General features: G+C 45.1%; 1 protein-coding gene across 1 annotated transcript in view; it reads right to left on the bottom strand.

Moving 5' to 3' along the window:
- Positions 1–1,289: 1,289 nt before the first annotated feature.
- Positions 1,290–22,116, bottom strand: part of PEX5L (peroxisomal biogenesis factor 5 like) — a 1,467,323-nt gene continuing 1,446,496 nt past the window's right edge. The window contains exon 14 of the mRNA XM_069618674.1: positions 1,290–2,787. Coding sequence (XP_069474775.1) covers positions 2,583–2,787 — 205 coding nt within the window. The 3' untranslated portion in view covers positions 1,290–2,582. The remainder of the gene's footprint in view (positions 2,788–22,116) is intronic.

Genomic DNA, 22,116 nt, shown 5'->3' with positions numbered 1-22,116 from the left:
CGACAGCAACACATATGTATCCCACATGCCACACATTTGTGAGTCCGATAACATCAGAATCGCCATATATGGGTGGTATTGCCATGACAAATATATGCTTTTAAGTTCCACAAACCCGCCACTATCCCATGCATTAATCATTTGTGAGGCCTGTAGATAGTCTCGCAAATGGATATCACTGTAGTTAGGTATGATTTAGTGCAGATGCAACATGAAGTGTGACCAGGGATCAAGTCCTAAAAACAAAAGTGGGGGTACTCATTAACATATCAATTGAATGTGGTGTCTCCAGAAATTGGCATATTAAGGTGCCCGCTAAAAAAAGTGTACCCTCGACTTCAGCCCTGGCAGTGACATGTCGTTGGACATTGTTTCCATCTATTGTATGCATTCCTTTGACTTTTCCCAAAAGAGACTATAAAGGGTTCCTCTGCATACATTTGTTAAATCTTGGGAACGCACTCTTTCCCATAGGCATTCACTAGATTCATGCGGAGAACTCTCATATGGAATATGTGGGGCACCCACCCTGATGAAAATACCCCGGATCTTCCCCGCCCGCTGGATGCTCTCACAGTCAGGTTGAAATCCGTGACATGCCTTCATTCAGGGAAACACATGTGTTGGACTATGGTTGACCATCATCCAGTTCAGCCTTCGTCAATTCCCACATATTTCCCGTTGATCTTCTGATTGGTTTATGATGGGGATGGCTATACTAGCCTATGCCCTAGCATGCTTACTTCCCATTGCATACGACATGCTTAATTGCTCTAATGTATACATCTGAACAGACATCATTCTATATCTTATCGATTTAATGTGGGACATTGATCTGCTCAAGCCACCCCTACACTCTCTCAAGGAAGGCAATTATAAATGTGTCTGTCATCTGTATGATTGGTGAATCTATAGTCTGAGAACTGTGTTTAGATCATATTTCAATTTACATCCACTACCCAGGCGGTGACGCAATATGATAACTAGTCATATGGGCCGAATTGTGATACATGTCCTTAATGTAAAAACAACCCTATCCCTGCTAAATTTCCTTCCTTCCTTCCTTCCTTCCTTCCTTCCTTCCTTCCTTCCTTCCTTCCTTCCTTCCTTCCTTCCTTCCTTCCTTCCTTCCTTCCTTCCTTCCTTCCTTCCTTCCTTCCTTCCTTCCTTCCTTCCTTCCTTCCTTCCTTCCTTCCTTCCTTCCTTCCTTCCTTCCTTCCTTCCTTCCTTCCTTCCTTCCTTCCTTCCTTCCTTCCTTCCTTCCTTCCCTCCCTCCCTCCCATCGCAGGATAATCATTGCACCACAGTCTTCAGCCTTTTTCAATTAGACATAACAAATCAGGTGAGATTGCTCTGTGTTTTTATGAGGAGGATTTACAGGCAAAGTAAGTGGAGATTTTCACCTGTAGCTTGCCCTAAAATATTAGGCCTAGGTCCTTGCGTCAGCACCCTCTGATGAAGCAATGTTGTCATGGCTTAGACAGCCCACTGAGCATCTCTGCATGGTAAACAGCTTGGTACAGAATGGCAAAACATGTATTATCCATAATGCAAAAGGAAGAAAGGGCACTAACGGACCCGGTCACCATCGTCCACTAAAATATGCTCCAAGTTTCAGAGAAAATGGGCCTTCAAATCCCCGATAGCTTCCTTCTGTTAACATTGTGTACATAGTCGTTAAGAGGGAAGATTCCTGAAGCACCAACTACTAGAAAAGTAGACTGTTTTCAACTAATTCCCTTGCATTGAAAAAATAGCATTCCCATTTATTTTACCCAACGTAATATGAAAGCGACTATCTCAGGTCAGGGAATGACATTTGGTCCTGGGAGCCAAGATGGCTAAATTCTTCAATCACCTAGTCCTACCTAAAGAGCATTGCATCATTGCATAAATAAAGTGTTTCTAAAGTGCATATGTACAGTCACACAGACCACGATTATGTACAGCAGAAAGTTTAGTGCACATTTCCTGCTTTCATCCGCAAAAACTAGCTTTTCAAAAGAAAGCTACTCCTTAAGCACTGGTAAAGTTCAAGGCAGATACTTTGCTTATAAGAAAAGTCCTTGTTAATGAATAGCTACTAAAGTCACACTGGAGTATATCAACGTGCACGCATTGCCTGAGTTCAGATGTTCGCTGAGTGGCATTGTAAGAGCTAGACAGTATTAAGAATACGAAGAAGCAATACACCGAAGAAAGGACGAGTATTCCATGTCCTCTTTCTATGTTGTGCCTTGAGCGGCTCCTTTCTGCACTCAGTACCTCTTCTATGTCTCCCATGCGATTGTTTGACAATAGATAGCATTGATTAAATATACCAATGGAATTAACCTTTGGAATCATATTTCCGTGGCTTGGTCAGTCTAGTTGACGTTCCAATTTTTTGTCTAAAATCACGGTTTGACCTTCCGGCCCCAATCTTGTGCTTTTCAGTTCAATAAAAAAAACAAAAAAACAGTCTTTCAAAAAAGAGTTCTCATCAGCTAGTCGCTTAAAATGACTGCAGTTCTTCAGTGGGTAGCAAAATATTGTTGTGTTTCCAAATATTACTCTAAATTCAGTTTGAAGGTGTTTTTTCCTCAGAGATCCAGGTTGAAAGCCCTCAACAGCATGTCCAGATCGCCGACGTTGGCTGCTTGAAAAAGTTCCGGCTGATCCATCATTGATAGGGCGATTCGAAGGGCAGCCCATATATTGCCTGAGATGGCTGGATGTGGGACAGGCTGCAGAATTCTGCTCTTCCTTTGCAAGCTCAGTGCAGTGAGGAAATTGCTTGCCGCTTCCCTAAGAAAGAGAGAAAAACATAAGGTCAATAAGAACATGCATGATTTATTGCTGCTATTGTTGACTATGAAAGAAAGCAAGAACTGCATGTTGGGTCAAGTTTTCAGGTAATGTCCTGGGAGGATAGCTCAGCGGCAACGTGCTCGCCTTGGAAACAAGACGACACGAAGCAACACAGGTTCGATCCCCGGGCCCGCGATTAGAAACCTCTGGGTATTAAGCGTGTTATAGATACGCAACTAAGACATGTTCCTGTAACAGCGCCTCGATGACCCCAGGCTGTGTGAGTGCTTTAAAAAAAAAATGCAAATAAATATGACACTATTTTCTAAAGGTGAAATGCGGGATGTGTACTTCTGCGGAGACTAAGAAACTAGAATGCACATCCGCACTGGGAGGTGACGTGTGCCATCTTCGAGCCACTGAGGGTGCTCAATACCTGGAATTTACCTCATGATATAGCCCACTTTCTGCACCCCCCTGACGAGATGGACTCAATCTTCTTTGCTCTCAGTGTCTGGCTCCCTCACCTCCCTCGGTGCCCTGCCACACTTCCCCTGCCTCACCCCATTACCGCACCTACCTTGCTGCCTAACCTGCCACACCATGCAGCCTGTCACACATGCCATTCCAGGATTTTTTCACTTCTCCCTTTTTCCATGGGGGGCACTTACTTAAGCTTGTGAAATGGCTACAACATTGTTTCACAACTTTAGAAAAGCTATAGGCACACCGGACAACATGGCGGGCTGCAAATAGCTATAACCCATTCAGTGGGGTGAGGGGCCTTACTGCCTTGTAATTTGGAGGAGCCCTGTGGGGATTTGCCATCTGTCAAGGGTGTAGAAGCCCTGGTTTTTATTGATGTATGTTAATGAATACAATAATGCAGGTAATTCCATCTCTGAAAGGGAAATCTGCTGATCAGATTCCCCTTCCATGAGCTCAATGCCAAAAGCATAGTATGTATCAGTGTCCTACTGCATCAGTATCCTGACCCGCAGTACCTGCCCTACCAGTGGCACAAAGCAGGCAGAGGTCACAGGTGCCCATTTAACAGTTGCAGGGACAGACAAGACCCTTCAGCGCAGGGGCTGCATTTAAGACATGCATACCCGTACCAAAACCCTATAATTACGATACTGTTAAGGTGGCAGATAATCTTTAAATATGGGCCGTGCCTGAGTTATGGTATGCCGAATGATACTTTTCATAATTATTACAGCCACACCAATTTAATACCATACATGTGTCAGTCCTTCGAGCACAGCTCAGTTGTGAAGAGATTATGTGTATTCTTTCCAGACCAGGCTGTCCCCACCACTTCTGGCAGGAAGGTAGCTTGGGAGATTGCCTCTATTTGCTCCTTTGGGACAGCAGGTAACAACCTTCCCAGAGAGACAGCCCCTCCACAGGATGCTGCTCTGGGAACAGGAATCAAAGGGCACACCCATTCACCAACGGCTTGGCCTCACACCAGGTTGCTGAGACCCATGGACATCTGGTGCATAATAATACATAAATAATAATACATAAATAATAATAATCCCATAAAGGCCTCTGATTCTGTTGAAAATGGACAGGGTGGGGTAAGTGTAGACAGAAGGAGCTCTTCACAGCTGGCTGACGTTTCCACCATCTTCCACCATCTCTTTTCTCTGCCTCCATCTTTCTTCCTGTCCTCTCCACTTCCTTTAGCACAAAGAACTTTGAGTGGGATATCAGAAGGCAAAGTACACTTGTTCCAAGAACCAGGATCAGACTCCTAAAGCAGGCTAGCTTTACTGTAATTGCCTGGTTTTTTGGCTTTAAAAGAAGGGTTCTCCCACTTGTTTGATTTCACTCTGGAACAAAAACCTGAAAAGGAATTCATTTGGAGCTCTTTTGGGAGAGTAGTACTTTCCACTGAAGTGAAGAATGAGCAGTCCAAGGCAAAGAAAAGCTCTGCCCCCAACCCATTCAGAAAGCACATTGGTGGTGACTCTTGCTGTGGACCGGAACCTGCCACTCTGCAAAAGAATCTCACAGTGCTGGGAGAGCATTCTCTGAAATGACTCGTTCTGTTGTAAAGCCCATGCAGTGGGTCTCACAGCCTCCGGAGGACCAGATTAGTTAAGGCTCCCTGTTCTGCTACATCAGACTGGTCAAACAACCTTTGCACTATGTTTGCTGCCATCGAACAAGAGGTATCCCACCGGTGCTGCCTTTGGCACTCCTTTTAACACTACAGTTCCTGCATCCCAGACCATTTTGATGCTGCATTGTACCCTCACCAAGGCTCGAATCAACTTGTCGACACCCAGATCCTCCTCAAATCACTGGGTGTCACTTGTCAATTTGAACCAGGGGTTACACCACAAAGCGACCTGACTTGCCTTCGAATGGCCGCTTTGCCAAACCGAACACCCGAACAACAGGATTACCACTTTGAACTATCACCATCTGCCAATTCGCATCACTGGATCCAAACTCATTGACCTTTACCAGCGGTCAGAACCCGACTTGACTCAGATCAACCTTGAACAGAACCTGTGAGTACCCCAAACTGCTTTCGCCGAACGCTGTCTTTCGAACCGCAAGGAGCTACCACATTTAATCTGCTCGATGCCCTACTGCTGCATGGACCCACCTGATTCAACATACCCCAACTGAACTCGATTCACTTGCACAACTGGTCAGAGCTGGGTTTGACACTGTCTAGCTGCCAAAGAACCGAAACAAGGTACTATTGAAAAACAACTGCCACCTGGTCCATTTTGGGCCATAAGATGGGTTAGGTCACTTGTTTCCATTTTTCATCCACAGACATATCCTTTTAGTGGTTACTTAACTTGTCTATCTCCCTTGCGGTTATACCCAGAGTGCTGCATTTCTCTATCTGTTGCATGTTCTCTGTTCTTTCCACAAGGATGGGTTTTGTACAGTGTTTTCTATTTTAGTTTTCTTGCAGATGGTGTGTTTTATTAAAGTATACCTATTTTTATAGAACCTTTATTGGACATTCCCTTTGTTATGGACTGTTTTACTTTGCTGTTTGTGTCACTACTGGATCACATTCACACCACTCTTAAGCCTTGCCCGAGCCCACATTACCACAAAAGGTGAAGGAGGTATATCTCTTAACTGTGCCTGTTTTACCTTTATGATTGGGGTCACTGTTGGTTTGTAGAAGTGTGAGGGTTGATGAGGTGGTTTTACTCCTACTCACCCTTATACTCGTGCAGAAAAGAAGAAGTCATATTGTCACATGCCCTCATTAACTTTGGCCTCCGACCACTGCCAGGTGGTAATGCCCCCCACCTCACGGGTTATTGCTTCATTTTATAGCCTTGAATGCTCAAAGAGAGTTCTCATTGGTCAATTTGTGGACTTCACTGTTTACACTACTGGCTAGGGATCATGGGATGTATAGTCCAAAACATCTTGAGGGACTCATAATGAGTAACGAGAGTGACGCAGGTTATCATAGATGTATAGGCAGTACCCTTGGGTCATTCCAGGCATTACAGGCCTGTTGACCTATTTAAAATCCCTTGCAGTGCTTGGACATTGAATCAGGGATCTCATTTGGGGGTGACCAGGGGTCGCAGTTGCGAACCCGGCAATCACAGCAGTGACCCATACGGTCTCCCTTGCGACCCATATGTTATTTAAAAAAAGCCAAAATGATTTAAAAACAGAAGCTCCTGGGCAGAATTGATGTCCGCAGCCCTGTGTGCGGTGCTCTGGATTTTTCTGAATACCTCGGTCTCCGGCTCTGCATAGTATATTCAGCTCTGTTCCAATATGGATGGCTTTTTTTCAGTCGGAATTATGTTAGGTGGCGATTTCTGTTGGATCAGGAAACCAGAGTGGGAAATGAAACTGAAAGCAATCTTTGGCTCAGTGAACGGCTGCCGTGTTTGCTCAAATGTACCTGCTCTCTGAGGAGCTCCGGGGCACGTTACACACAGGAAATCTTAATCTGCAAAGAGTGGAGGCTGCCCAGGAATCACAATGAAAGAGGAGTTTGTTTAAGAGACCCTTCCTTGAGGTGGCCGGCAGCCCGCCCTTTCCGCTGCACCCCAGAACACCCAGCGAGGCTGCTGTGCTGCGGCACCGGCTGAGAGAGAGGCTGAGGGGTGGGCGGCTTGGCTCTGAGATGACCGGCCATGGGAGCCATGGCTTCTGTTTTCACATGCGGCATGCAGCTGAGGAGGGCAACCAGGCATTCTCTGGCATTGCTCTGACTGATGTCCTTTCTCTCAACCAGCTATGCTGTCCTGTTTGCTAGCCATCAGGGATGCAACAGGGAGTAGAGGCTGTGCCAGGAACATATGCACCAACTAATAGAAGACCCTGGGCCTCATTACGAGGAAGGCGGTAGAGGGATAACGGTGCCGGTAGAGCTGCCGGCCCCGTTATCCCTCTACCTCCTCATTACGAGGTCTACTTGCGGGTCCCGCAAAGGACGTCTGGTAAAACCAGGCATCTTTAGTGGGACCCGCTAGCAGACCAGGATGCTAACAATGGGCCTGTCATTAACAGGCCCGTTGTTAGCATCCTCCCCATTCTCATTGAGTCCTATGGGGGCTCAAATGGGAATGGGGATGTACCGGGTCCAGGATACTGGAATGGGGAAATACTGGGCCCTCCAAGGTCAGAAATGGCCGGTATTTCCCCATTCCAGGAACCCGGACCCGGCATGGCTACCTCCATACTCTTAATGAGGCCCCCTGTTTCTTATGGGTCCGCGTTGAGGGGAAAACAACCTCTACCTTTTTGCGGAAAACCAAGTACAATTGGATTGAAAAAAATCACGGTGGCCAAGAAGTTATCAATAGGAGAAAAAGTGCCCCGACGTTTGCATTGTGTGTCTATTCCAGCTGTGCTTCGTTGCAAGCCGACCAATCCAGCTCTATCTTCAAGGAGCACAAAAAAAGCAGTCAGAAGAACAAAGGCTGTCTGAGTCTTCATGTCCGCACAGGGGGCTACGGCTGGAGGGGGTGGAGGGGCCAATTTATCACTCATCCTGCATGTTCATGTATTGTTTTTATGCGTGAGCAACTCAGGTAAATATTTGTTTTTCATTTGCATGTGAAGGTTTACACAGAACGGCGCCATTATCGAATATGGACAGTCTCTGCTCATGTCTGCTCATGTCTCAGTCAAGAGGCAATGGTACCTTGTTATGCAGGGGTGATTGAGAGTGGGTGGTGCTACTATGACATCTCGTTTATCACTAACAGTAGAACATATTAGTTGTGCATGGCTTCGGAACCATTGCCCTGTCCAAATGTCTTAGGGTCTGACTTACAAAGCATTTGGATTTGCGTTGGTCAGTTGCTGTTTCCAGACTGTGGCCAGACACTTGGCAGGCACTGGATGTCTGCGCGTTGGAGTTTATGCCTCTTCGAGATGCTCGGTCTGTCCACAGTTTAACCCAACTGATGTACAATAGTCCAGGTTGCTATGTTGGAGGTCTGCTTGCATTCACAGTAATGTGGGGATATGGGCCTATACACACTGATATTAATGCTACTTATGGTTATCCATTCTTGTATGACATGTATATTATATTACAGTGATCTCGTAACCACATTTTCTTAGTCTAATGAGGAACAATGATATGTGATGCCACTTCCTGTTTTGTCAAAGGGTGAAAGGTTGTGTGCCATCACTTCCTGTGATGGCAATTAGGGGCGAGGTCAAATGACACCACTTCCTGTGATGTCATCAGAGGACAAGGGTCGTGTAGTGTCACTTCCGCTACCCCTGGCATTTTGGTGAAATGACGTCTATGCCTTTTATTCAGACTTCAGGGCGCATGATGCCTGGTAATGTCCCCAGATCATGAATATGAAATTTAATTATAATATGGGAATGTTGGTGAGCTGTTGTCAACAATGAGCAAACAGAGGGCCATACATACTATAACTACCAAGGGATTGGCTGCAGAATACTATGATATGTCCAATCCTGGGGAGCCAGCAGTCGAAGCCAGTCCCCTCCACAAGGCCATTGATCCATCTCTGGCCACACTTGGATGAGGTAAGCCCTACTGGGCTGCTCGTACAGTCCTCGGAGTGCCAGCTCCTTTTTAATATATGTCTGCCACCACTTCGCCTGACCCACTGCACCCGAGATGCCAGATCCCAAACCCAACCCTGAATGCTGTGGATTGGCCGCAGCATACTATGAGCAATCTATGGGGAGCTAGCTGGTGAAGCCGGCCCGCTCCAAAGGCCCCATTACAAGGTCATTGCTCCTTGTCTGTCCCAATCAGGCCATGGAATCCATGGTATGTGATTTAACGCCCTACCAGTGTTTCAATTACTCTTGCCACGTCTACCATCCTCCCACTCCACTCATCCATCCCGCCCTTCCCTTTCCTCCCACAGTGCATATTTCCCTACTGACCTCACACATCCCATGCACACATCCTCTCATCTACCAGCCTTCCAATTGAATCACTGACCAAACCAGCCACTGCAGGCTTATCCGTGCCCTGTCTAGGCATCACCAGACTGGCCCAATTAACCTCACACACTGCTCACCACATCACACACCACCGCACTCCAATGCCTCCTCCATTGTGCAATGGTGCATGCATTCGCACATCAGCGCAGATTCACCACTCCACGACATGTCCCATTATGCACTCAGCGCTAAACCCCAACTAGACACATCGGCTAGAACGACCATTAGCTGCCCTGCCAGCCGGGCACTCACTTCATCTCACCCCTCCTCATGTACTAATCCATCCTTGCGCCTCACCCAAGCCACCTCTCTGCCGCATTAACTGTATCCTGGGAGTGTCCATATTCCCCCGTCTCACTGCCCCTAAATCACAAACCAGCCAGCTCAGCACCAATAACCAATAGATGAAGAGGGGGTCCCTGGAAGGGTCCCCATATCCCCTATGCAAATGTCAACCGGAAGAATGAGGAACGAAAGATGTAACTCGCTGGTCGGCCAACCAGCAGGCGTGCCAGTGTATTCCACGTATGGAAAGAGATATTCTCTCGGATTTCCTTTTTAACCATATACAGTTGACGACTTCGAGGAGCCAGTTGCCTCATCGATGGACCAAATTGACTTATTTTTTTTATTTTATTGGTTTACAGTTTTTCATAATCCTTTACCATGTTACAACATTACATGATACGTTCCTAGTACATTTATGCTAGCGATATTTTCTCTAAAACAGTTTCCAAAAATGTTGTTAACGCATGTGACCAAATAGGCCTCTCCCCTGCATAAAGGGCCTCCCACCAAGCTTCAGCATCTAGACCAAACAGTGCCACTAGGTGATTGCTTGGATATAAAGCTCTTAAGCTTCCCAATTTTGGGCAAAACAGGACCAAATGTTTTAGCGACTCCTCCTGTGAATCGCAAAATCTGCATTTTGAATGTGGCCTTACACCTGTCTGTGAATAGTGGTGTTATTATGAAGAATGTCCAACCGGAATCTCATGAGCAGTTGTCGGTGTTCGATGCTTGGGAACCTTGTCAGGTAAGCTGGATTGTGATTATAGGAGCCTCGCAAGAACTTTGTATGCTTGGGGATCTTCGAGAGGCCTCTCTTTGTTTCCGTCTCTTGCCAGTCCTGAGTCTACACCATTTCCTTTACATAGCATGGGTTATTAGCCAGGGTCTCTTTCGATGTGCCAATGTCGGTCAAAATGTGAAGGCATGTTTGAGACCAGATCTCTAATGACCAATAATAATAATAATCCGTATAGCTTCCAGATTTAGATGTTAAGAATTGTGGCATGCAGGCAGGACTGATTTTATTATAGAGTTGTAGCAGGTTTCATTTGACTCTTGCATTCAAAGAGGGGAGACCGACCTCATGACTGATGACAGCTACAGGGTCTGCGTTCGGCAGTTGTAATACCGAGCCCAACATTTTCCTTACAGTCAGTGCCATGTGTCCCAGGGAAGAATAAGACATGCCTCTGCACCGTATGTCAGAGTGGGGACAACTTTCCGGTTATAGAAGCGTACAAATGGGATGAGTGAACATTTCCCATATTTGAACCCTATAAGTTTGGCTTGAGCTGATAATTGGGTAACCTTTCTGACTAGGTGTTCATGCCATGGAGCTTTGTTTGCATTTGCGCTAATTATTGTGCCTAGATACTTGATTGTAGGCACTGGTTACAAAAGATGGTTATTTAAGAGCCAGGCAAGATTTTTGCTTTTACGTGTGCTTCTTTTTTCTAGAATTAGTACTTCTGATTTGTTGGGGTTAATACGTAATCCGTTTCGATCAACATATTTCTGAACAGTTGCCAATTATCGTTGGAGACCACGAGGTGTTCGATCTAAAACCAACAATTAATTGCCGTAAAACATCCATCCAATCATATTTGATGGGTTTTTTTGTAAGCAGGAGGGTGCACGATCCATAATACGTCGAATGTCTGCGATGAAGAAATTAAACAGAAATGCTTTGAGGGGGCAACCTTGCTTGAGACCCTTTGTGGTTTTGATAGATTTAGTCAGAAGGCCTTGTTGGTTTAATCTGATAAGCATTGATGTGCCGCCATACAAGGCTTTGGTTGCGTTTAGAAGTTGTGGTGGCCATCCGGCTATTGTCATCTTTAACTATAGACGTTCTCTTTCGATGCTGTCAAACACACTTTTGAGGTCGATGCATGCCATGTAGATGTTAAAATCCTCTCGCAGAGTTTCCGTTTAGTAGATTCAACAGGAATAGATCCAGACTACACCTCACGCTTTGACAAAGCCACTTTGTCTATTTTCTAGTGCTCGTATTCTGTTGGCCCATTCTGTTAGGCGTTTTAGAAGTAATGACGCAAAGATCTTGCCTAAAACGTCCAGCAACGCAATTTGCCACTAATTGGTAGGGTTTGTATGGTCTCCTTTTAAAAATATTGGTATGATGCTTTTTTTCCAGGAGTTCGGTACGTTACCCTGTAAGGCAATTCTTTGGAAGACCCATTCTTCAGGCGCTGTTCTTAGAACGGCGTTAGTAAACCCATCTGGGCCTCTGAATGTGCTTGCTTTTTTTTATGATGGCAAGGATTTCTTCATCGTGGAAATCAAGATTCCATGAGGAAGAAGTGGTCAACGAAATTTGTGTTAGCGGTTTCTCAGCTTGGGTATTATATAAAGTTGTGAAATGCTGAGCCCAAGTCTGTTCGGGGATGACATTCGATAATAGATTGCAGGCGTTAAGGTGGGTCCCGTTCAAAAATTCTTTGCTCCCAATGCCTGCATCATTTTCTCTGAGCCATTCTGAAACATTTCGTATTTATGAGCTTTGACCCAGTTTCGATACAGTTGCTTCCTTCTCTTAATTAAGATGCTTCTCCCTACCAAGTGGGCAAGCTGAAATTCTTTCACATCCTTGCGCATAGTTCGCTTTTGTTCAAGCACTAATTCATCAGCGCTGTGTTTCGAGATGTGATGAACCATGGCACATTTTCTCCTGGGTATATTGAGCCCAGCTAGCACTTGTATGTAGTTTGTGCTCGTTTTTTGCTTTGATTTATGACAAAGTCCAGCCATGATGATGGATGACATCACTAGTGACAGGGGGGGAGGATAGCTCAGTGGCAATGTGCGGGTCTTGGAAGCAAGACCACTCTGAGAAACATTGGATCGAATCCCGGATCCGCACCTAAAATCGATCTCGGGTATTAAGTGTGTTATAAATACCTGCACTTGCACATTCTGAATGTACAAGGCCTAGTAGGATTGTTCCACTCAACCCCCCATTGCCTTGTTGGACCTTCAGACACACGTGTATATGCGCATTACAAATGAACAATTACAAACACAACATAGCAGCGTTAGTCACAAAAAAAAATTGCATTCCTGCACGAAGATACGCAGGCACACACATGTATACATGAAGAACATGCTTAAACCTTCTATAGATAGGGGACAGATACACGTACATACTGCCAAGAGCTTTTCTTTTTCCTTAGCCAAATGCAGAAATGCAAGAAAGCCAAGCAGATATGGACTGAGCTTGCAACTGTTTCATCGCAACTAGCCATAAGGATCGACGAGGACATACAAGGAACTTATAGGGCTCTATCGCAACTATTGTTTAAGAAGATATTAAAACGTATAGGGAAACCATAGAATGACTGTAGTGAATACACACAAAATCACAGGCCTCAAATACTTGGAGGGAGAAGTGCTGTCCCTGCAGCACAAAGCACAGAGATGATGTTCGCAGCCAATGACAAGGGCAGGTGGATAATTCCTGAGTCCCGAGGCAGTGAGCTACCTGTGAAATACAGAATAAAATCCTTTTAATTGTAGACAGAAAGGCTCAGTTCCCTGGTCCTCGCACACGTGGCCCAGCAGAGACAAATAATAGGTATTTACTCTTGGTGAGAAGAGGAGTTGTTCCCAGCAACTGCACCGGCAGGCACTCTTTCAGGCTATGTGATCAGACCAGTGGCAACAATGGGAATGCATAGTCTTTCTCGTTACCTTGAAAAGACCAGTGAGAACCCAGATGTATATGGGTTCCATAGGTGGTAAGCCCGAGCTAACAAATAGTGGGTTCTCATAGGTTGTTGGGGATGGTGTTGAGGTTTGTGATGTCGGCAATCTACACAACTGGGCAACACAAGCTCAGAGGCTGAGATTGCAAGAGATTTGTGGTTTCCTGTATGATCCCTGTCTATTGGAGAATAAAAGACAGTACAATGTGCCCCATGGCTGAGTCCTCCGTTATTGCGGGGGAAGGTTTTGGAGGGGCCCTATATACTGTGATAATTTGTGATATTGCTGATTCAAATGCCCCCCTTCCTCTGGAATACTATTACAAAGTGTTAAGCCTCCATTCAGCAAAAGTGACTGTGCGCACAGCCCACTATGGTCCCCCCCACCAGGACCTACCAGCGCCACCTGTGCATGATGTCGCGTTTCATCAATATCTGCGAAGCTAATAACCCTTCTTTAACACCACCTCCGAGGCAGTTAACCCACTCAGTGACCACAACATCACACTGAACTTGAAGAATGGCACCAGCAGTAAATTGCTTGCCATCAATAACAATTCCCCATTGTATTCCCCTTCTGCATTATTACAGGGAGCCCTAGATAATGCCAGATCGATCCCAGCTCACCCACTTGAAATTTTTGACGTTATTACATTGAATAATCTGGACCTTTTAGCCATTTCAGAAACCTGGTTACATACACCATCCTCCGCAAAGACAGGCTAGACTCTAGAGGCAGGGGGTGGCACTCATAGTAAGAGACTCCTTCCCTATCAGAGAAATGGCAACATGTCCACCACAAGTGGAGAGCTACCCACAACCAAATTAAGCCTTTCCCACACCTCCGCTATAACTATGCACATAGTTTACCATGCTCCAGGCCTAACAGTCCATTTCAAAGAGGACATCTTGCACCTCCTCTCGACGAACATCCAACCTTCCTCCAAAACCCTACTCCTTGGTGACCTAAATCTAGGCTTCAAGGATGAGACTGATGAAAACACCTCCTCTCTCGCTAGCTCCCTTATGGATCTAGGCTTTACACAACGAATCCTCAGCCCTCCACACTTCAAAGGTCCCATCTTGAATTGTTTTACTGACTTTGACTGTAATGCTTCAGTGATGCAAATGCCCCCCTTCCTCTGGCATACTATTACAAAGTGTTAAGCCTCCATTCAGCAAAAGCGACTGTGCGCACATCCAACCTGCCATGTCCTCGGACTGACCACAACATCATCCTATTCTCCATATCTACAGCAAAACCATCTCTAACAACGCCCTCGCCCCTACCTCCCACACTAACCGGAGCTCTCGCAAATGAACTAAAGAGTGTATCGTACCAGTGTTGGAGGAGATTCATCCTGCACAATCTCATGCCAGCGACCCTGCCTGGTTGGTAGACAGCTACAACCAAATCCTCACTCTTGCCATCAACATCTTAGCTGCCTTTGCACCATGCAAAGCTAAACCTGCCTTGCATCTCAATACATGGTACATTGCCGACATCATAGCCCTCCACCTGAAAAAACGTGAGGCTGAACGGAAATGGAGAAACACTCTTTCTGAGCCCAATGATGCTGGCTTTAGCTCTTCAGTGAGAGAACATACTGCAAGCAAAAAGTGCCACCTTCAATACAAGGATTTCAAATGCCAAATCTAACACGTGTGAGCTTTTCTCAATTCTGCGCAAGCTTGAATCTCCTGCTCCACTACCATCCAAGTGTACCAAGGATAATACCTGGTGCTCCAACATCCAAATGCCCTAAAATTGACCCTCTTCCAAAAAAATCCTAACTAAAAAAACACCCTCAGCAATGTCACCCAGGTACCCCCACGACATGTCCCATGGCCTCCCGGAAAAACCTACCCTTATTTTCCTTCAAATCAGTCTCGGAAATAGAGGTCATTCAGATTGTCAAAGGTCTTAAGCCTTCCATTTGCTAAGGGGATGTCTGCCCGGCCTCTGCTATCAAGGACTGTGTTTAAGCTCTCTCTCCTTTCATTGCTACTCTCATCAAGGCCTCCTTCTCCACCTGCTCCATCACAACTAGACTAAAGTATACCTGGGTCCTTGCTCTGCTAAAATAAACCTTCCCTAGACCTGGCCATCACCACAAACTACTGCCCAATCACCACTATCCCCTTCCTCCTCAAAATGATGGATCGGGTGGCATACCTCCAGATCCAGGCACTCCTCGAATCCAATAACATACTAGGGCTGCGGCAACTACGACTTTAGACCTGGCCATGGCACTGAAACAACACTGCTGGACTTAAAAAACAACTATATGAGATCAAAGAAGCTGGCAATTCAGCCCTCCTTCTGCTTGTCTGGTCTGCAGCCTTTTTTCTCATCCACCATCTAATTCTGTGCCATCACCTTGCGCCTGCAGCTCATTTCTCTACTGAAGCAATCACATTGATCTCCTCCTTTCTAGCAGACCGCTCCATGAGAGACTTAACTGACAATGACGATACGACAGACATTCTTCTGGTCGGATCTCAATCCCTACTCAGTATGCTAGGCTATGATTACAATACCTTTACCATTGATGGCATTACTAGCCCAGTCTCTGGTGTTGTCAAGGCCTTAGGTGTTCACCTGGCTGCTACCCTATCGCTCACTAGACACGTCAACACTATCGCATCTTCTGCTGCATACACCACTAAGTTAATCAATGCTAGAAGACCTTTCCTGTACTCAGTTGCCTCACCATCGCCCGAGCGCTTATTGGCTCCAAAATTGAATATTGTAACATTCTCTTTGCTGGCACATCCACCCAAAGCATTAGCAAACTCCAGGTCATTCAGATCAATGCACTCAGTGATGCGCTCACCATCCCTAGGAGGGTGCACATCTCTGCAGCAATAAGAAACGCTCACTGGCCTCCTCTACGTGAGCAAATTATCTTCAAAACACTAGCCATTCCCCACAAATGCCTATCAAACTCCGCCCACCAACCTATCTAACAAACTCATAAAAGTGCAATCTTCAAGACCCGTGTGCTCCGCCCATGCCCACCGGGTCATCACTCCAAGATTCAGACTAAAAAGAACCAGACAGCTAAGCTTCCCGGTCATTGTCTCCAAGAATTGGACCTCCCTGCCCCCGGCACTGCGATCAGACCAATCATACTGGGCCTTTCTGAAAACATCTTACGGCACTGTTATTCTCTCAGGGCCCGACACTGTTCTGATTTGCTTACCTGTGTTTTTGTTTAATCTTTAAATGCAAAAATGAATCTAAATGAATTAAACTATCCCAACATTCAACATGACCTCTCAACGTCTGCCTTAGCCAACATCCCACAAGGACAGTGCAAGGTTTTAAGCACATTCTCCAGCTGTTTTCTTTTGTTTCTAACCTATGTTTAACTTGCTTTTGTGATTTTACCATATTACTATTGCATTACAGCCCTGTGGACGGGGCTGCATCAGCGTAAGTGGCACTTATGCTCGTTATGAACCCTGTGCATCACGTCGGACCCACAACTCAGATGCAGGCTGATCACACATGTTAAAGCCCTCTCCACCAGGGCTGCAATGCCTCATTATTGTGGGTTTCCTATGCAACAAGAGTCAGGGCATGGTTTTGTTGAATGAGCGTCAGCAAACAGAGGATTAACTACAGCACTCATTAATATGTTTAAATGTCCTTTTAGTTACATTGCAAATCATAATTTATAAGAAGTATTTTCAATTAGGTCTTCAGTGTGTTTTTAATATACTGACAGATTCTTTTTACCCCCATTAATTTTCCGTCCACAGGGGCCCTTGAGCTATCTTTTGTGGGAATGCAGCAAGGACACTCCGATATTACAGAAAGCTATGCGCCAAGTGCAACACACACATCCAATGCCCTCGTGGTGCGCCGGGCATTCTGTTTTCCTTAGTTACAGTTTGCAGCAAGAATAGTAAGCACACTGGGACCTGCATATATGAGCAACTCTACAGGCTTGCTCATATATATCTGCTAATAATCGGATGGCAGATGAACTGCGCTGTGACCAGACTTGCCGTTGGGTCCTTGATGTAGATCTGCCTTTCTGCGATGGTGTCCAGGTAAGTAGGGAGACATGGTGTCTGTTTTGGAAGGAATTTGCTGCTGAGTGAACAGGTAGGGAAAAGGCTGTGCACCCTTGCCGTAGCTAACTGTACACGAACATTGCGTTCAGTGATACACAGACACAGCCCAGTTATGAGACTGCTTATTATATTTAAAACCCTTGTTTCTCTCTCTTTCTCTCGCTCTCTTTCTCTCGCTCTCGCTCTCGCTCTCTCTCTCTCACACACACACACGCGCACATTGAAATGTGCATCAAATACTAACTGATGCAACATTGGTTGATAACAAGCCTTTAAAAAGTGCGCAGAATAGCATGAAACTCATATCATTTAGGATTTTTTGACCCTTTGATTTCAGCATGGATGCTTTTGTCTTTGTGATTTTTAGTTCATATCAATTAAATAATGAATACACTATTTTAACATCTCTATATCGACATTTGCTGGAGTCATTGGGAATTTCTCTATGTGAACAGACATATTTCAAAAGATGAAGAAGTACATCAACTTCTCCCAAAGGAGGACGGCACTCCACAAATGGTCGTACACCAGCATATGGTTCCTCGAAATGATTCCATCAAACAACAGTGGTTTCCTTCAAGAATCCAGCTTTATTTGGCATCAATAGCAGATTAGACACGATATAACGCGATTCGCAACGTTCCCTTTGCTTGATCACGTAACAGACATCTGTTCAGAAATCGATGCAAGATTGGCAAATATGAGTTCTGCTTCGCCTCTACATCATTTAACTCATGAATATATGAACTCCACCTTTCTGGCCACCACCAAGCAACAGCCAAATATACATCTCAGTAGCGGACTTGTCAATTATCTAAACACTCACGAAACCTGTGAGCCTGCTCTGTTTGGTTCCCAAGGAAACCACTCTTACGAAACTATTCCCCCCCACAGAGTTGATATCAAAACTAAAGCGTGGTTCGTAATTTGGGAATCCACTTTAATCCTCACTGACTAGGAGGAATCATGCTAACACAGCGCTCACCTCTACTCATTACTATTTGATGATCCGCGGGCAGATCAGACCTTTTTTGCCAGAGGACCATAGTGCTGCCAGATCTATAGCAATTATTAGCTTGCACGTCCACTACGGAAATGCCCTATTATTATGCTCTCCACAATATGCATTAGATTGTCTCCAACTACTTAAGCAATAAACCCAGATGGGTGAGGGCATTACCAGGTCACCCGGGTCTTGGCGTGAGCCCCAGGGGATTACCAGACCCGGTAATGCGCTGTCCGGGGGTGGGAGGGTTTATTGCTATTAGCATTCCTGCTTGCTAACCGGGGTGTTAATGTTTTTTTTAGTTTAAAACTACAAACCAAGATGGCTGCTATAGACAAGGGAGAAGGGAACTACATGTAGTCCCTTCTCTCTTTCCATGGCTGCCATTTCCTGTGGCAGGGAACCACCGGAATACTGTGTGGTGCCGGCGAGGTACCAGGCAGCTTCAGGTAAGTGGGGCAGGGGTTGGGGTGGGGGAGGTTGAGTGGTCGGGGAGATGAAATTTGGGGAGGATTTAGGGGGGAGAAGGCACACAGACTCACTTGCCTGTTGCCAGGGAGGGAAAATGGCAGCCTCCCACTGCTCAGAGGGCTCCAAATATCAGGATTTACCATGAGGTAAAGCCTGCATTCTGAGCTCCCTATTTGGCTGGGAGTCCCCCTGAACCACTCTCCAGGGTGCTAATACAAAATATGGCTCCAAGAACAGATAATCATACACCGCAAAGAGCACATATTACTTCAGTACTTTGAAATTGCACTGGCTTCTAGTCCCAGCCAGAGTCAAATTCAAAGCGCAAATAATAATATTTAAATCCCTTCACCGAACAGGGTTTGCATTATCTTCAGCAGAAGTTGAAACTTTACTACCCTCCGCCCCTGAACGCCTATTCTCTTCTGGCAGTAACACTCTTTCTACCATTCGTTTCTCATGGACTAGAGCATTGGGTTGATCTTTAAAAGGCATTGCATCTAAGATGTGGAACTCGCTTCCAAAAGAGCTCTGCAGCATAGATACACTGACCCTCTGTAGAGGTAATCTCAAAATAGTGTTCTTGTCATACTGAGTCCTCTTCATCACCTGATCCTTGCTTCATGTGTAAGCACTGAGATAGTCTTTGGTCGCAGGCGTTTTGAAAATACCAAAAGATAGATCAGTCTGTTTCTTCTGTACAGTGTTATAAGGTATGCTTTTATTTGTAAGCATTTAAACTATATGTGTTTTTGTTAATACATGTATACTAGCTGCACCATGTGTATCATACACGATACAGCACTCTCTCCCGCTCTCTCTCTTCCTCTCGCACTCTATATCTGTGCTCTCTTTTTCGCTCTCTGTCTATCACCCTCTCCCTCTTTTTTTCTCTCTCTGCTTCACGTTATGTCTCTGTCTCTTTCTTTGTGTCCCATTGTCACCCGTGTATTTTTGCTAAAGTCAGGCCAGCAGTTGCTGACAGCTGCTCAACCACAGGGAAAACACAGTATCTTGACGAGGTTGTGGCGGTTAGACTGCTGTGTTTTATTTACAAAAGCAGCTACTGAAAAATAAATGAGGACATTATTTAATCAAACTAACTTTGTAAACAGGCTCTTTTTTATGTGACAATGTTTATTTGTAAAGATCACTTCTAATATCTATATTTGATAATAAGAATGTTGCACTTGTCTTTCTGAACAAAGCACATTATAAAAACCTGGAATAACCGTACAAATGATTTTCTGATATAAGGCTATTGTTACAAGATGAACACTCTGTTACACTTCTAATGTAATCTATTGAAATAGTCCTATGAGAAAGGGGACAAATAACGCCAGTTAGGGCTTCCAACCTGATTTGCATAAAATCAAAGAGCATTTTGGGAATAGAACAATTACTGTAGATCTTTATATTTGATAAATATAGTGTGGTAGGGAATCACCTGGTCAATGTATTTTTGTATGAATCCTTCTAGATGGTTGCATAATCGGCAAATAGCCATAGCTTGTGCTACATCATCTAGGACATATCAGCTATGGATGCGTTGAAGAACAGTGGCCTGAGAACGAATCCATGGGATATTGCAATAACACCATTTTCTAGCCTACTTGTTAGGCAGGAAGGAAAGGGGCTAAACATGCAAAGTTGGTGGAATTAAGGTGCTGCCTTTGGTTACATGCAATTATAACTAATCTAATAGTAATTAACGAAAAAATAACGAATCCAAAATAACTAATTCCAAAATAACTAATTTCTTTTTTGTTGTTTTTGGGGGGTTCCCCCTCATAACCCCCCTTTTTTAATAATACTTTTCCCCGACCCCCAAAATCACTATTCCCTCTCACAACTCCATTTTTATTTTTTCCAAATTAGTTATTTTGGTATTAGTTGTTTTTTCATTCAGTATTTTTTCATTCGTTATTTAGTATTCATCACTGCATACTCTGCCTTTACCTTCCCGATGTAAGTTATTTCACATTCTTGAACCATTTCACATAAACATTTCAAAACCAATTAGACACCATAGAAGGCTGTGCTGCCATCTTGATCATATGAATCACAATGTCTTTTGTTTTTTTTGGTGATAAATGTAAATGATTTGTAACACATATGCAAAAACCATGAGCGTGCACAAAGACCTATTCTGTGAAACAGGCAGCCACGTTGCATGGCCTCTCAGTGCTTGGTTTGATCTGATGTAACACTGAGCAGGATTCTGAGACAGTGGGCCTCATTACAACCCAGGCGTTAAGGGTTTAACGGCCCGTCGGCGCCGTTAACCCTTAACGCCTGATTACCATTTTAACGCCTGCTTTTAGCAGGCGTTAAAATGCAAGGCGCTAACCCGCCTTGGTGCTAATTACGGCACCGTAATTTACGGTGCCGTAATTAGCGCCTTCCCCACTCCCATTATGCCCTATGGGGCAAAAATGGGAATGGGGAAGGGTAAATGGGGAATGGGGATTTACCGCCCCACTCACCTTGGAATGGGGCGGTAAATCCGCCATCCACCATGGTGTAAACAGAGTTTACACCATGGTGGTAAAGTAGGGAACTTACCGCCTGGGTTGTAATGAGGCCCAGTATCTTTCGTCTGGGGCCTCATTTCAAGCTAGTACACAGGTTCACTGATCATGGAGGAAGAACTCACTGCCCCATTAGGAGTCAGAACCCACTAAGTAAGACATCTCGAAGGTCAGGAGTTGCCTGGAGAGTTGTTCACACAAAGCTGGTCTCGTTGTGCACAGTGTGGTGCGCTGCCACATCACGGTGGCCAGCGCTTGTTTTCTCTCATCCCCCGCCCCACCAAGGCACAAGCAGAAGCTTGGAGATTCTTCTAACCTGGTTGTGTGGACGGAAGCTTCATGGTTGTTCAGGGAAGGGGGTGGGATGAGCGCTTCCTCCAGTTCCAAGGTGGCGGTGACAGCAGCAGAGCTCCTATCAAGCACTTACTCCTGCTGTTGCTGCTGCTGCTGCTATAGCAAGAAGCAGACGTGAAGGCAGGCGTAGGAGACTGCCACTCCACCATTAAAAATGAGGTTTACGTGGTTTGCATGTAACACCTGGCTCTAAAAACTATACCTTGTGCTACATTTGCTCAGGGTTATGTATAAACACCTGTTTTCTTTGCTGGCTTTAATCTGACCTGGTTTGTAACTGATCAGAATTCATCACAATCTGATGGCATGTTTGCTGTCTACATTCTATATGTTAGCAGGATGACATCAGCTTTCCAAGAAAACAACTATGACCACCTTTGGAGTCAGTAAGGAGAATGTCCATCTGGCC

The sequence above is a fragment of the Ambystoma mexicanum genome, chromosome 10 (genome assembly GCF_040938575.1).
Source record: "Ambystoma mexicanum isolate Mex_15411 chromosome 10, UKY_AmexF1_1, whole genome shotgun sequence".
Lineage (NCBI taxonomy): Eukaryota > Metazoa > Chordata > Amphibia > Caudata > Ambystomatidae > Ambystoma > Ambystoma mexicanum.
This window is presented reverse-complemented; position numbering and strand designations above follow the sequence as displayed.